This window comes from Thermobia domestica, chromosome 6 (genome assembly GCF_964235325.1).
Source record: "Thermobia domestica chromosome 6, izTheDome1.hap1.1, whole genome shotgun sequence".
In the NCBI taxonomy this organism is placed as follows: domain Eukaryota; kingdom Metazoa; phylum Arthropoda; class Insecta; order Zygentoma; family Lepismatidae; genus Thermobia; species Thermobia domestica.
In genome coordinates, this window is record NC_137459.1 from 54,461,550 (window position 1) to 54,479,409 (window position 17,860).

Sequence of the window (17,860 nt, forward strand, 5' to 3'; positions counted from 1 at the left end):
AGTTGAAAAGTAGGAATAGCTTATCGTTAATTAATGGTTAATTATGTCATAATTAATTAATTAATCTTCGGAAAAAATATTTAGGAACGATATAAATATCATCATTATCAGTCTTCCAATAAAAATCAGAAATATTTTCCCATTATTTTACGAAAATCTTGAACGTCGTGTATGCCCTTAAGAAATTCCCTTTTCAATAAAAATAAATAAATAAACAGTAATATTCGCTTTTATTTTACATTTGCAAATTTTACAATATTACATTTACATTCAAAATATACATTTACTTTTTATGGTGGGTAATATTTACATTATATACACAAATGCGTTTTCAGACAATATTAACAAGATAAAAGTTCAATACTCAAGAGTATTGGCACAATAACTAGTATTTTGCAGTAAACTACACGCAATTGTATAAATTCTGCAAGATTCTCAATGTATTACAGCTTATATTAAGATAAATCGTTGCGAACGTTCGTTCTAACGCTACCTTTTTATGGTATTTAGGTCACGCAATGGATAAGGTACATTTTCCTTCAAGACAAAATGAGGTATCTCGTTTAATGTCATACAGTCTATCTTCGCTGCAATCAATCTTTAATCGTTCCAGCCATGTTAAAGAGTGACTGAATAAGAGCACCTTAAAATCGATTGGTACTCAAGAATGAACCGTGAAAATTCTGCAGCAATGCCAAATCAGAATATATACGAAATGGTCATACATCAGGATACCTCGCCATTGCATTATTATTACACATACGTACACATGTGGCTTTGATTACGCGTTCAGGTTTTTGAATCATAGAAAAGAATAAAGTGTCTGTCAATCACAAAATTATTTCAATTTAGGTTGACTTTACAGTAACTTAGTGATTGACTAATTCGAAAATTGCAATACCCACCAAGTTTTCGTTGGCAGACTCTAAACAAATAGCTGAATAAATAATATATTTAATAGCCGCCAGCAAAGTGCATACCTACTTCCATAATGGGTTCTTTTGTTAATAATTCTGGAAAGAAAATAATTTGCGTACATATATGTTATTGCTGCACTGGAGAATAATGTTACAATAAAGAAACTGTAACCTTACTTTCGTTGCTATCTTACAATTCACACAGAGAAATAAAATTTTTTGAGCACATCCTGTCCTCTTCCACGAGAAACTCAGAGAACGATACAAATAACTAAAAGGGAGAAAAGTATAAGTAGAAGAATTGTCCATAGATACGTCATGAAGTTTTGAAAATGATTTTCCATACGTCCAAAAAGGAAAAAAAAAAAAAATGTTTTCTTTGTCGTACGGATAATATAATTCTCGGTAAGTTATCGAAAACCATACTTGATCCAATCTTTCCAGAGTTATTTGTAACAGACTAAAAAAAAAAGAAAGTAGAAATGCACTTTTGCTGGTGACTGTACATATCCTACGATTCATGTGAGTTCAACAATTATGAAATAAACAAAGAAATTTCACTAAATAAGCAATCATCTTAAGCGTACAACATTCACAACACTTTTTTAAATATTTACTGCTTAAAATTTTCCCCAGCGAAAAACATATAACGCTACTATGGTTATATACGTAAAATACACTTAAAATTTCTTTAATATCACAGCAACAGATAATTAACAAAAACAATCTACCAGGTTAACATGATTCTATCATTAAAAAGGAATATAAAACTTTCTTTTGTGATTCCCTCATCCCCCCTTTATTAGTTAAATAGCTACTTATCACAGATACTACCTTCAAATGTTGCGCTTTCCGTTGGAAAACGTTCGCTTAACACCAAACCAGGAACTCGAGTAATATCAATCGACCATCAAATGAAAAACACTAACGTAACTTTTTAGTTAAGTTGAAAACTAACTTTCCAAAGCTTTCAAACATGTGTGAAGACTTACAACTTGGACAAATTTTGCTTGTCTACTATTAGAATTAAGTTTTTGTGGTTGCGTGCTGATAGCATACGGGTTATGATTTAACAACCAATTTTACATATTTTAGAAACAGCAATTAAAAATCAATCACAATTGAAGACTACAGGGCAAAAAGGAGGCAAGTCAGTTTTTTTTATGATTTTACACAATTGCCCTGTTTTCCACTGACTTCTTCTGTAGGCGAAATCTTTAGAATTAAATTTCTTAGTGACTAACCTTCTTTTTACTGTGGAATTTTGTCTATGCAGACTACACCTTTCAGACTACATTATTCTGTTGTTAACTCATTTTCGGCCATTTCTTGACTTACCTCCTTTTTCCCTTGTAGTCTCCAATTGTGATCCTTGACATTCCTACAATTTCTAGAGTCAATTATGAAACTTATAAGACATACCATATACATAATTTACCAGTTAGGAACCTATTGAGTTCCTAAAACGTTCATGTTCTTCCAATAAAACTTGTATAAAATTTGTATTTATATTGACTTTTCAAAATTAAACGCCTGCGATCATTTGTAAAACAAAATCTTAGAGTACAGTGGTCAGTAATGGACCAATCTAGATACTAACAATTTGAATCAAGCACTAGAAAAAAGGTTCTTTGAAATGAAGAATATTGATAAATTCAAGACTTCTAGTAAAGTCAGATTTTCAATTACGACACTGTAGAAACTTAGTCACAAATAAAGTTCCGTAAAATTCTTTGACTCACGTATCACGAATTTTGGCCAGTTACTCACAACAGACACACCACGGGCGCAAGCTGAATTTTGAATTGTTTCTGTATTAGTAGTAGTGAGATTTGTTTAATGTCTTCAAAATACGATACTTTGACACGTGATGGGCGTACGAGTAAAGAAAGATACCGGTAAATGAAGTACTACAAATTAAATATATTCTTATTTAAAGTATTATTCAGCCACATTTTTGGCATCATAAGGTTTGGGATTACTGTTCAATAGTCGATCAATTGGAAATATAATAGTAAGTTTTGCACTTACCTTTTTAATAGGTCTTGTAAAATTAAACCTGTACAGTTTTGGTAGTACCTATTATTTTATTTTATTTTATTTATTTATTTTTTAACACGCACATCATATCACTTCAAACTGTCATCTTGCACTGTGTCTGTAAGACTCAAAAATGGTAAATTCATTTTTTTTTTTTTTAGAAACCAGTTTTTTTTTTATTATTACTATTGTTTATTATCTCTTGCTATATATTTCCTATGTTGTACTTGAAATGACAGATGCCTTTTCTTGGAAGAACTGAATTTGGCACACAATTCCGGAATCCAATACTTAACTATCAAAAACTGTACACTTTTAGTTTTGCAAGACGTATTAAAAAGACATGTACAAAACTATCCTTACTAATTATTACAAATACGCGTTGATTTCTCTCATTAAATACTTTCACTAATTAGTTTAATATATGATCAGTTATGATTGATTTCCAAACCGGATTCAATTAAATAAATTTATAGTTTTATTATTTATTATTTATTAAAAAAAAATTAACGTAAGATAAGCGCTCCCAGATTAAATCTAAACACAGCACTCCATTTTGCTCTTAATAACAATAGAGAGAGAATTGACAAACATATTGCTAAGAAAACTCATGGGCGTCTCTGGCGGGGGGACGAGGGGGACGCGTCCCCCCAATATTTTGAAGTACAAAATATTCAATATTTTATTCTAGTTTAATTTATTTACTAACGACATAATACCATATAAATAATAGGCCTAATAATAATAATAATAATAATAATAATAATAATAATAATAATAATAATAATAAATAATATGGAATATAATATTCAGGCTGTGAAACTATTATAGCAGAGTTCTTGATATACCTCAGAGGGTCCGTGAAGGTAAGCAGAAAAGTAACACATGTAATCAAAGATAATGAACAGGTTGGCCTAGGTAGTACCATTTAAATCACTTTCTTTATATCCCCCCAAAATTTTACATGCCAGAGACGCCAATGAGAAAACTTCCACCATGTTGGATATCGAAGCATCCCATTAACTTATCGACCCAACTCCAGAACTTCGATATTTTAACGAGATATGTTGTATAAACATTAAAGGCACAAAATTACTTCTCTACAACCCTTAGAAACACGATATAAACCACTGATGTGAGATTCTGAACGGCAATTCTTTCACACAGAGCACGAATAGTGATGCTTATTCTATAGAAAATTTCTTCAGATTAAAGACATGGAAACCGTATACACGATGCAACAACTTTATGCTTTCCATCATAATGCAGCTCGAAGTAAGTGACAACATATGTTGTACTCATGTTTCAAACATTACATCTGAACCTTGAAATACATATTAAACAAAAAAAAAAAAAAAAAAAAAAAAAAAAAAAAAAAAAAAAAAAAAAAAAAAAATGTTCAATCAGAAAACGTACTAACAGAATAAAATCCTGGGACTGCTGATTTTCAATTCTTTCTAAGTTAAACTAACTAGTCACAAAGAGCTATTACAAACTGATCAATAACAAACCATTTCAGATAATGTTGTCATTCTCGTGTCCTAACGTGCAAGTGGGAAATGTATAAAGGTGTTTATAACCTAGCTTTCTAATATGTATAGAAGAACTGATAAAGAGAAAGTCAACAGAATCAGACTGATAAATGTTTTTATGCAGATACAGGTTAAATACAAACGGCGTGGCGCAGTAAAAATCTGAAAATCACTTTTCTTAAAAGCCTTATATTTTTTGCACGCGTAGGATTTAAACTTAGTTCCTACGTCCTTCCATTTTTTTTCTAGCAAACTTATGTCAATATATAGTGCTTAAAAAGCAAGTGCAAGTCCTGAAAATAAAATGTTCGAGTTCAAAAGACTGTTTAAAGGTCTAAGGTTCACAAATGCCGAATTCTAATCCCGGCCAAGGAATATACGCAACAGATTAAAATAACCAAAAGCTTACAAAAAGTGACAAGGGTGCTTGGAATATACATGGAAAACATGTCAAGCTTAGTTTTTATATATACAGTAAAAAATGATATTAACAAATAGATATGTTTCTATATTATTGGAGCATTATCTATGACTTGAATTTATTTTTTAATTGTATTGAGTATTTTATCTTTATTATCTCGAGTTCTGATTTTAGTGCCTATTTTACTGCCTGTTTTTAAATTTTAAGGGCCTATTTTCCAGGTTTTTAATCCCTAAACATTCGGTCTCTAGTGATAACTACATTTAAGAATTCATTTTAATCGGCTGTTGTTTTTTCCGTGATTCGATTTCACACAAGAGCAGTTCCGTTTTTAAATATTAAAAAATATTCGTTTGGTTGTCTGAAACTAGTATGATTTTGATGTGACGGTAGGGCTGACCCACACATACTTTGCTGCAATCGTATCAAAACTGATACACACAAGAAACACAGTAATCTTTGCTCCTGCAGACTTCAGAAACGGATGTGAACAGTAGTCATAAAATTTGTTATCAGTGTTATCGAAAGCTCAATGGGAAATACATTTCAAACACGGCTGAATTTTGATTATAGATTCTATAGGTTCATTAGACGTACAGATGTTTCATTAAGAAAATTTGTTGCCCTGTGTAGCGTAGTCGCTAACGCTTTCGCCTTTGGTGCGAGCGATCCCGGCTTCAATTCCAGGTGGACACATTCGGTCAAAAAAATTGTAACTGCTTTTTCAGGCCAGACATCTTAAGTAAGGTTTTTCCTGGGTTTACCATGGAAAATAAAAATTAAGAACTAAAACAAAACAAATTAACTGGAAAGAAACTTCTGCGTATTTTGACGCTTGTGTACAAACTACATGAAACATTCTACAAGAAATAATGAAAATGAAAGGAAGAAAGCAACGTAACAAAAAACTAATTTGTACCAGCTCTTGTGATGTAAATATCTAGCAGTTAAAACGAAAACCCACCTTGCAGAAAACAGCGGTTTTCCTCTCCTAGATCCTTGGTAAGTATATTAAAATTACTGTAACATGACGCTTAAAATACGACTAGAATAAGGGATACTTGTGCGCATCCTATAAATATACCATAAAATTATAGTCTTGGCAATCACCCATTTCTAGTACTGCCACTGGTAAAACTCTTACATTTAACTTTCCACAAATACGTAAATACACAACAATTGAGAAAATCTATTGAAAAGTTACTTTTTTTGGTACTTTGAAAAAATAAAATTTTTACGAAGTACAACAAATATGTACACAAATTTTTATATAATACACATACAAACACACACACACACACACACACACACACACACACACATGCATATGAACTTAAAGTGATTATTGAATTCTTTGAAATATCAACAGTAACCTGTCCAACGTTTAAAATTATAGTAAACAGCTATTTATCATGAACAAATGACAGGAATCAAAGTTTTGGAAAAGTTAAAACAATGAGAAAGCCCATAAGTAAGTTTGGACGACAAAATGTAAGTGAAAAGTAACTCGAAACTGTAACATAACAATCACTAATAATAAATTGAACGAATTCATCATTTTAAATTATATATGGACGTATCTTCGAAATCCATTGAAACTGCCTTTACTTGACATACAGTCACATCGAACTTACATAATAAGCACCAGATGAAGTGTTAGATGAATTAATGTTTCCTCGTACTTGAAATTTCTAGGAAACATATTTTCCCAGCGCTTCTCTCCGTAGTTTTACGTTCGACATGTGACTTCTACTAAATATTAACTTCATACTTAAATAATCACAAAATAATTTACGATGTACAATCAGTCTTCCACAACCGTCCTTCCTGTTTTGTGTGTGTCCTGAGTAGCTTGAAGGCGAACTCTTGATTCTGCATATAAATCCAGAATCATTATGAACATTGCGTGTACGTAGTAACCATGTTCCCAACTCTCTGCGTCACAGTTCTGCATGTACGCCCTCCGGAATGATCAGCATGGGCATGTGCATGTGCGTAGCCACCATGCTGTACGTGCGGGTTGCCAAAATGAGAGCCAAAGAAAGAGCTCCCACTACCAAATCCATGGGGATCATATCCTCCTTGGTGATGGAAAAATGGATCTGCATCCTGTAAAGAAAAGGTCAGAATGCAAGATTCGTCATCAAAATTACCGTGATTTTATGTTCGCATTAATAGAACATATAGTTTATGATCTTTACTAAACTTTATAATCTAAAACAATGTACGTACTCCTAGATTAGAATATCACAGAACAACGTCAGTGTAATTTTTGTTGTGATATTAGTAACATTGCTTTCATAGCCACAGACAGCATTGTCTGGTATCCCTGCGTTCAAGATCACGTGAAACCATGACTGACGTGAGCGATTGCTGTTACACAGTTAGAGAACGGTTATCAGTGGATGCACAAACGACTCAATATAGAGCAAACAATGACAGGTAATAAATACTATTTAGAGATCACTTTGGCAAATATAATTTCGTTAAGCAACACGATTGTTTACCGCAGGATGTGTCAAACAAATCGCGTCATGGATGTAAGAAGACGCGTGAGAAAACGTGTGATGCCGTCCTCGGTCAGTTGCGATGTGTCTTAATTCGCTTCACAATAGAGCAGCTGAGCTGAATATACTGTGTTCAAGAATGCATAACCATATTAGAAACTATTTTGCGTATGAAAGCATTTAGATAGACGCTTGTGAAATGAATTATCTCACGACATGAAACAATATGTAGGCAGCCTCCTCTGTGCATTCTTAAGAATTTCCAAATGTTATGTTTTGCTTACGAGTGTCATTTTCAGATGAATGTGCTATATATCACAGTTCATACACGAGGAATGTGGTCTTCTGGTGAAAGAAAAATCTTCATTATGTGCAAGAGTTGGAACGAAACCCGCCGCATGTTATATGGGCTGGAATGATATCACGAAACTTGGTCGGACCATATTTTTGACAAATATGTGAACTAACACTCTTATTTACACATGGTGTGGACGTGGTTAATACCTCAGTTGCAAGAGAAGAGAATCTTGGATCGCGTGTGGGTACAGCAGGTCAAAATTCCACCCCATCTTGCTCTTCAGGTGTGTGATTTACTAAAAATGAAAAATATTTAAGCCGCCGAATTGGGCATGGTTCTCCAACATCTCCATTCCCATTGAAATGATCTCAACCATGTCCGGACCTTACAACACTAGACAACTGATTGCGAGAAATAAGTCTTATGTATCTCTCCGACGGTACAGGCGAAGAATGGTGCGAAAGCGTGGAGAAAGCCTTTTAAATGATAACCGCTCGGATCTTCTGCAACATGTCAGACATGGCGACGCATATATATCTCTGTTTACAGCACGATGGGGCATATACTGGTCCGCTGTGTATATAGTTTGTATATGTTTGTAGATGTAAGTACCCTCTTACAGTATATACTAAATAAATGAACCAAAATTACACACGTTGTTGTCTGTGATACTTAAGAATAGGAGTTTAGGGACTTCTCGAACTACTTGTATTACTCGTATAATCTATACTTGTTTGAGATTCGCAACCATAGTGGTGTAAGTTTAATTTTTATTTTTACTTATGTTCAATCTAAGAGGATCACAATGACAGTTTGTTGTTCGAGAACCACAGCTTGGGAAACACTGTTGTAGCGATTCGGGAGCGCACACAGTAATTTAAACACACTTCATTCACAAGTTTCGTATTATAATTTCGCTTGAATCGAATGCATATTTGACTGGGTTATTTGCTAAAGGATTGGACTGTTTAGAGAATCAGAGACTTTCTGGTCCGACACAGACAAAACTGCGATTGTGGTAAACTATATGATCAGTAAACACACAGGAAACGTCAGGGTCAGTTACTAATTGCCTCGTCAAATTGAATGAAGTAACTCATACGGAACTCTTTCTTTGCATATTTTGAATGAAGAAGTGGAATAGTGACACTGTATTGCAGTGTTCTCAATGAGACTGATTTCCAACATATGAAACTTGCTCGAGCACCTTTCAAGAAGAAAATAATTTATATTATTTTTAATCAGTAAACTGTTATAATTTGAAGTACGGTGAAAGTAAAGTAAATAAAAGGAGCGTTCTTTGAAAGCCCTACGTGTCAAGTCCCTTCCGATTCCATGAATAATGTGACAATAAGGAAGAATCTGTACTTCTGCTTAACGAAAACAAGAATTTCTTCGGTGGGATTTAATGTCTCAGTTGCCCTGGAATTTAAAGGAAATGGGTTGGAAGTAGATAGTCAAATGGAAAGGAAGAACTTGACGGATACGATGTTGTACACACCAAACTCACGTGGCTTGAAATCGAACATGGGATAAACGCTCTACCACTGAGCTACAATGTCCATCTAAATCCATCGAAATTTCACATTCGATCTCTTATGCAATCACAATACTTTTTATAATTTCAATGATCACTTAAAGGTTGAAATAAACGTAAAATTATCACTAGGGTATTGATAGCTAGCCAGACACGACTTCTTGGAGGTCTCATTCAACTTCCGTAATTTTCAATTATAAAATCAAAGAACGAGAACTCCAGTCCAATGCCACACTGAAGCTCTTACAAAACAATGTAAATTGACCAGTGTTTGGTAACTACGTTTATTTTTATAAAAACCTGTTAGCTAAGTAAGATCATCCAAATATTTGGAATGACATTTATCTGACTATTCTCAATGGAGAGTAATATTTAGTAAAGCAAGTGTAAACTATATTTTGTAGGCAACGCGAAGAAAATAAAATTTTAGTTTTGGAAAAACTGAAAAAAAAAAAAAAATAAATAAAAAATAAATAAATAAAAGGGAAAATCATGAATATTAACGGTTCTTGTCTGAACAACAATCTAAAATATAAGGTGGTGAAAAGTCAGTTTACAAATAAATAACTATATTTATCTACATATACAAAATGAAAGTTACTATGTGACTTATTAACTCTTGAACCACCGACCGATCTCGATCAAATTTTCAACATAGACGGGCCTAGGAGTGATGTTATCATTTCACTTTGTAGAACGTAGGGAAGGGGGAAACATAGTTAATAAAACTCAAGCACTCGTGAACCACGAGACCGATCTCGATCAAATTTGCCACATAAATGAGGTTCGGGTCTGGGATGGTTTTTATTTCATTTTGACGGTGCAACTTAGGGGAGATATTTAAAATGATCAAAAATGACAGGTATTAGTGTTGAATCCATAGTTTTCGGGGTCGCTGAGATGAATAGTGAGACTTCTGATGCCGTCTACATCCAAATTCAACCCCGAAAATTGGGAGAAGGGATATATATATATATATATATAAAATGGAAATGACCGATATTAGTCGAATTCATAGTTTTCTGGGTCATTGAGACGAACAGTGACAGTTCCGAAGCAGTTTAAATCCAAATTCAGCCCTTTATGTCCAAAATAGAATGTATTCTCCCCGTGCAAAGAACGAGTATTCTGCTAGTGTTATAATATAATTACACTTCGTCATAAAGGATGCAACAGTGCACTCATTTATTCAACAGTTGAGGTTCAGCTTTGTTGTGATGTGATAAGTTTGTATTCAAGCAGTACCCAGTTTTGTGACATTGAAAACCGCAGTGGCACATAAGTACACAACAGAACAGCGAGTAAAAATGATACAATTGTGGTGGACACATGATAAAGATCCAACCGACGTGTACACGACAAAAATTAAAGGCCGTGCTAATCGTTCTTGTGTCTATTGGTCTACACGGTTCTTGAAAATGAGCTGAATCCTTCTGAAATGATAGTTGCGGGGTGGTGGAGATTTAGTTGAGTGGTGTAATGGGACCTCATTTCATTGATGTACATGTTTACTTCAGAATCTTACCTAAAGATGTTGCAGTATTTGTGTTAGCTGGATCTAAAAACAATCTCACTTACTTTGATAGTTTTGTATCATAAAAAGATTATGATCTTCCAATTATGAACTTGATGTTCGAGTTTTTTTTTTTTTTTTTTTTTTTTTTCGAATGCCGCATTCTAAAAGTGGGTAGAGAGGAGTGGTGTCACTCACTGACTGACCCATGCATTTTTTGTGATTTGACGCTACGCGAATTTGCTTTGTGGGGAGTTGTTAAAGATACGCTATTGTCCTCACCGCTGACAAACCTGGATGCACTATAAACACTTAACGTGTTTCATGTCCTTAATAATACAACATGACTGCACCGTATATGTTGTGTCCTTGTTGATGGTTGTGTCTTGCAAAGAACGGAGGACAGTCTCAGCAATGTCAGTAAACTAATCTGTATATGGGTAAACTGACTTTTGCGCCAATCTGTATTTACCCACGACACCCACGTAAGCAATAAACTCTGTGCTCTATAATTCTTACTTCCATTCATATTCTTGAGTTTGGTTAGTGTTTTATACTCACACACAGATAGATTGATACATTCATACATTACACACAAATATGTTTCGAATAATTCTATATCTCAGGTGCGACAAATCCAGTAGTGAATTCTTTCTCTCCTTGAAGTAAAGTAATCTATGAGTAAATTTAAAACATTAAATGTACTCACCTCTTGAAAGAAGTCTTCGAAGCTAAAGCCTTGATGTTGTCTGTAACCATGATCAGCGTGGTCTCCATGCGAGAAATGGAAAGTTTGCTGACCGAAAGAGTCTTCGAAGTGACGGAAAATATCTTCAAAATTGGTGAATCTGAACGTTCCACCTTCTCCATTTTGGAAAGGCGACTCACCAAATTGATCGTACTGTTTCTTCTTATCTGGGTCACTCAAAACCTCATAAGCTGAAAAAATTTATAGACAATCAGTTAACGCCAAGGAAAAACGATTAACGATTTTATTACTCTTGCACTCCTATAAAGAAATATACCTTAGTCTCTACAGGAACTGAAATATACAATTTACTAAGCAGACACAAATTAGATACTATATCACACTTTTGATTTGTGATGGTATTATACTATACCATACTATCAGTGTGATAATATTGATGGATTTATTTTCCGCATCTACTTATTGGTACAACCACATTCAATAAGTGAGAAAAAATATTTCACTGGACAGAGAATCGTGTTCGGTTCTCCAAATTACTGTGCCGGAGGGTCAACTAAGTTACTAGACCATAAAACCCACTCTCTAAACACCTACACACTTTCATTCCTAGAAGCCGCATGGAGTCAGTGGTAAACGTTCCCTCTGATGCGTCGGATCCCAACTCACGCATGAGCTTTGAGCTTTGAGGTAAACAAACACTGTGCATGGGTTCTCCCGTTCCGTTCCATTTTCTTCAATTTACCATTTCGTTCATTGTCATATTCAATGTACCCTCATGCCTTGGATCATCATGGTCGGACGTTAAATTTAATCCTTAAGCAAGCGCGTTGGAGTATAACTTACCTCCACTGTTAGTTTTTAAATGTGGCAACACAGTTTACGTTTTCAACTGCCGCTCGAGGTATTTGCCAATTGTTCTGTGACAAGTGAGCTGTTGCAGTCCAATGAGCTTCATACGCGTTTTAGTAAAAAAAAAAAAAATAAAAAAAAATAAATAAATAAATAAATAAAATAAAAAAATTGAAGTGTACATAATAAAACTACACGAAAATGTCATTGACACGAAAGTTACAAGAAATTCATTGTAGTTGCCAATCCTAGATTGTTTTTTTTTAAAGTAATTTCATATTATTACACTACTATGCATCAAAATTCAAAAACTGTATCAGAAAACTTAATATACGTAAAGTAGGAAGGCTCCATGTAATTAACAACCTGATTGTTATAGTTTACTCATGATATGTTAGACTGCATTAGTAGTTTATAAATGATTTTTTGCATTCGATTTCTGTCTATACGAAGATGGTCTGGTATGATGATCACAACGCATCTGCTGTTACGCTCATTATGATTAGTATATTATATTATATTATATTATATTATATTATATATATATATATATATATATATATATATATATATATAGTGTGTCCGGAATGCGACCGACTGCTTTTAAAAGTGCATAGTTTTTATATGGTCAGAGATACAGAAGGAAAAAAAAAATCATATTGAAGGAAAACAAGAAGTTTTGTTCAGCAAATTTTCATACTTGAACAACTACCGGTGACGGCGCTAGTATCGCCAATAAACAAATTGCGTAGGTGGTCGAAAAGGCGCAATGCGTGTGGTGATTTGCAGAGACAAAAAGTGTTGTTCAAGTTGACACAAGTAGGGGTATGTGAAAGACCTTGTGTATTCTGGTGAAAAGGTGCGTAACCTTGATGAACTGTATTAGGAATGCGATTGCTTCAGTAACACCTAATATGTTACAGAATACGTAGAGAGAAACTGAGTTCAGGTTGGACATTGTGAGAGTTACAGAGCTCACATGGAGTTACACTGAGTTAGAATGACTTGTAAATAAGACCAAATAAACTTTTTGAGTTCTCCTTTAAAATGCATTTTTTCTGTATCTCTGACCATATTAAAACTATACACTTTTAAAAACAGTCAGTCCCATTCCGGACACCCTATTTTATATATATATATATATATATATATATATATATATATATATATATATATATATATATATATATATATATATATATATATATATATATATATATATATATATATATATATATCGGGCATCCTAAAAATGGCATCCACAGAACAGAGCGCAATTCTACGGGTTAAAATAAGCGAAAACGCTACAAGATATACCCTCTGGGACGTCCTTCAGCTGCTATGGGGAATCAAAAATGTCACTATGTGGCAACTTCGTATATTAATTTGAAACCATTCGCATTGATCCACGAATCCATGAAGCAGTTACATCGATTGTTACACTAATATGTGGTGCTAATGTCAACGTCAATAGGGGATGATAGGAAAGTAATAGAAAGAAACTCAGAAGTCTTATTCAACGCTTGCAAGGATAGGAGTTTAGAAGTAGATGGAGAGAAAACTAAATACATGGCAGTTCGTCGGGATCGTAATACGGTGAATCATGGATGCGTTAAAATATCAAGTAATACTTTCGATATACTGGATACTTTCAAATATCTAGGATCAGTATTAACAGAAAACCATATTCACGAAGAAAGTAAATGTCGACTAAAAACAGGAGTTCGTGTTATTATTGAGTTCAAAACTTTTTGTCCCCGCGAATCCTATCGAGGAATTTGAAGCTTAAAATATATAAAACTATAATCATGCCTGTTGTTCTGTATGGTTGCGAAACATGGTCGCTTTCTCCAAGGAATAACGTAGACAAAGTATTTGACAATAAGATGATGAGAATAATATTCAGATCCAAGATAAACGGGAATGGGGAATGGCGGGAACTTCAGAACATGAAATTACATAATTTTTACGGTTTACCAAACATTGTTAGGGTCATCAAGTGTAGCAGGCTCAGGTGGGCAGATCATGTAGCCAGGTTGGAAGAAAGTAGGAACGCTTTCAAAATCTTAACTGGAAGAACAATCGGAAAACGGCCATTAGAAAGACCTAGGACACTATTAAGATGAATCTCGCAGAGATAGGAATACAAAGTAGAAACTGGATACAGTTGGCTAAGGATAGAAGTTAATGGAGAGCTTTCGTGAACGCAGCATTGAAACTCCGGGTTATATAGGCTATAGAGTGAGTGAGTTAACATCTCAATTTAACTGCCATCTGGAAAGAATCGATACACTTATTTGGTGGACTGGTAAATGAAATGAAATCTTTCAGTTTTACGTCCCACGCTTATACCGTGTACGCTAAAGGAGACGGTGATGATGAGAAATGAATGAAATTATGGAATGAAGAAAATCGGAGAAAATGGGAGAACCCCGAAAAAACCCATGCGCATGGTGTTTGTCCACAACAAAGTTCACTTGGCGTGAGCGGGGATCGAACAAGGGACCTCATACATCAGAAGTGAACGCTCTACCCCACTGGGCCACCGCGGCTCTGATGGATTGGTAATCAATAGTTCTTTATCTGCGACGTTGCCACATAGTGCAATTCACGTCTTCAGACGAGAACCGGAAAGGTATATAATTTTATGTATTTTTAGCTTTATTTTGGCTTGTAGAATAGTGCTCTGTTGGCCGTGGACACTTTTAGAACACTCAATTCTAAAGGTAGGCGTGTACTAAGGCCCATGATTGAGAAAGGAATTATATAAACACATTAAGGTCAATATTTCAATCCGAGTTGTGAAGTTTTTTTTCTTTCTTTTTTTTTCTTCAGGTGGTATTGTGTTTTACTTGGGCTTTCCGCATCAAAAAGAACTGGAGATTTTTGGGCTGGGAAAAATTCCAACAACCCTGTTGGTAGACCAAAATTCTATGCACTACGACCTAAATGGGTGTTTTCACACCACCTAGAGATGTCCGTATATAGGTGTATTGTGTCATTTTTAACTTCGAGTGGTAACTTTAAAGAACTTACTTCAAGGCCTGACATATAACTTCTTGGACTTTTGAAGCCGTTGGTAGTCTGATGTACAATGAGAGACCTGTTTATTTCAGATATGTGGTTACTCAAGAAAGGGAAGACTCCCCTTACAGATATTTGGTCTGGAAAACATAGCAGACGACTATTCTCAGGTTATACATGGTGGAAGGAAACAAGACCGAAAAATTTCGGGAGGTGATTTTACAGCTAAAAACAAGGAAAAAAGTTCCAATAAACGTAGGTCCAACACGGCGGCCGTGCGACGTTTCGCCAGCCTCCTCCTAAGTGCAATATCTGTGACGTTGTGTCAAAAGAATGTAAAGAAAGTCATACCCCACCAAAATGATGGCGCAAACGGAAAGGAGCAAAGCGAACTGTACAAGGGGACTCCCCAAAGGGAGAAGGGGATTCACCAAATGAGATGCAGTAGATGACGTGAAAATTAATACATAAAAACGTAAAATGACCTGTTTATGTGTAGCATACATACTAAATGATCGATTGGAACGTGCAAACAAGGAGTAATGTAACGATACAATACATCTCGAACGAGGTGGTTTGTTGGATCGACGGTACCACTACCAACTATTGTTTCCGACAGCATCCGAAACAGAAAAGTGGCGGAATCGGGGGGAGGGTGTTGATTATTGCGCCACCAGTAAGACACATAGTGAAGAGAAGAGAAGTGAAAATGTACAGATCATGACAGAAAGGCATCTTCAGAATTCGGAGGTACGGTTACACTATCTCGCTAAAAAATGTAGGCGGTATGTTCAGGCCCATGCTCTTTCCGCCTTGTTTTCTGCCATTTTGGCCCCAGAATTGTACATACTCTATCGATTAGGCAACTGCGGTTCGTAAAACATGACTTTAAAAAAAGCGTTCAGTGAGATATAACCCGTATTTGTAAGAAATTTACGATATCAAAAATAGGTACTTACATGGTAAACAAGTAGAACAAAAAGCCCCTGAAGATTACAGAGGTCATGTAATACTCGTAGCTGCAGCAAAATCAGATATGCTCAAAATGACGCCCACCACCCTGCACACATGAATTTATACATAGTCGCAAAGAGCGTCACACACGTGCAAATATTCCCCCAATTCCACCATTTTTTTTCTGTTTCAGAGATCGCTGTAAGTAACAGCTTTCGGGAGCGATACCGTCCTTCCTGCGTTACCATCGGTCCAGCAAACCACCTCGTTCTTGGTGTATTCTGTCGTATACATTACTCCGACACTGGAGTGAGGAACCTCCATTTGCACGTTCCAATCGATCATTCAGGACGTACGCTAAACATAACCAGTTCATTTTATGTTTATACGTATTATTCATTTTCACGTCCCCAACTGCATCTCATTTGGTGAATTCCCTTCTCCCTTTAGGCAGTCCCCTTGTGCAGTTCGCTCTGCTCCTTAGTGTTTGCACCATCGTTTTGGTGAGTATAACTTTCTTTACATTATTTTAACCGGAAGTCAATATCTCTATTTGTTCGGCAGATATTGGACTTAGGAGGAGGAGGCCGGCGAAATTTCGCACAGCTGCTGCTTGAAAACGCCTGATTGTGACCCCTAGCTACTTCAAAAATCGTTACTAACTGTCTGAATTGAAGTTGCTTGTGCTAATACAGTGGGTATACAATGCTTCTGGTCACAAGAATGGGCATTCTGCTGATAAAAGATACAAATAAAAATAAATAAATGGAGTTAATCGGAACGCCTCAATCACAATATATACGCTACTTGAGAGAACAAGTTAGAAAGTTACCTTCAGCGATTTCCTTGAACTTTTCCTCTGCACCCTTTGACTTGTTCTTGTCAGGATGGTATTTTACGGCTAGCTTCCTAAAGGCTTTCTTTATTTCTCTATCTGACGCATTTCGTTCCAAACCCAGGACTTTGTAATAGTCTTTGGAAGCAGCTAAACAGAAGCTGATAACACACATAACCAAGACAAGCAGCACTTTCCAATTCATATTTATCTACAACAGAAATCACAATAGGTAAAAGGTAATACCAACAACAAAAAATAACGCATATTTATAGCACTCCCATACAAATTAATAATAACAATATTTGTTTTATGATCCTTATGTTTCAATGGAATCTTACATCGGCGAACGCTAAGTATGAAATTTTGATACAATGCCCGAACGCTATGCGCTGTACAGTCAAGAACTATGTGAAAAATACAAATGAGCGTTAACAAAATAACAGAATAAAATTGAAAGAGGCTGGAACACTAAAATGGCATTAGTTCACTAGGCAGCTCACATGGCCCGAGATCTAACCTGCACATCAGAAGCGAAAGCTCTGCAGCCATGCACTTTGCTCCTATAACAATCTATGAATTAGACATAATAAAAGGTACTTTTTATAAGTTACAACTATATTTTCCATTTGGTATCTTAAATTATACAATAATTGTTTTCATTAAAACATACGAAACTGGCGAAATGCATGTTATATATATACACACAACCTGTATCCCGTTT

At 35.1% G+C, this 17,860-nt stretch overlaps 1 protein-coding gene across 1 annotated transcript in view; it reads right to left on the reverse strand.

The window, feature by feature from the left end:
* Nucleotides 1-211: 211 nt before the first annotated feature.
* Nucleotides 212-17,860, reverse strand: part of LOC145688006 (dnaJ homolog subfamily B member 9-like) — a 27,637-nt gene continuing 9,988 nt past the window's right edge. Inside the window, exons 2-4 of the mRNA XM_081761674.1 lie at nt 17,134-17,347; nt 11,475-11,704; nt 212-7,019 (exon numbers count right to left, since the gene is read on the reverse strand). Of these exons, the coding sequence (XP_081617800.1) occupies nt 6,804-7,019; nt 11,475-11,704; nt 17,134-17,341 (654 nt within the window). The 5' untranslated portion in view covers nt 17,342-17,347 and the 3' untranslated portion in view covers nt 212-6,803. The remainder of the gene's footprint in view (nt 7,020-11,474; nt 11,705-17,133; nt 17,348-17,860) is intronic.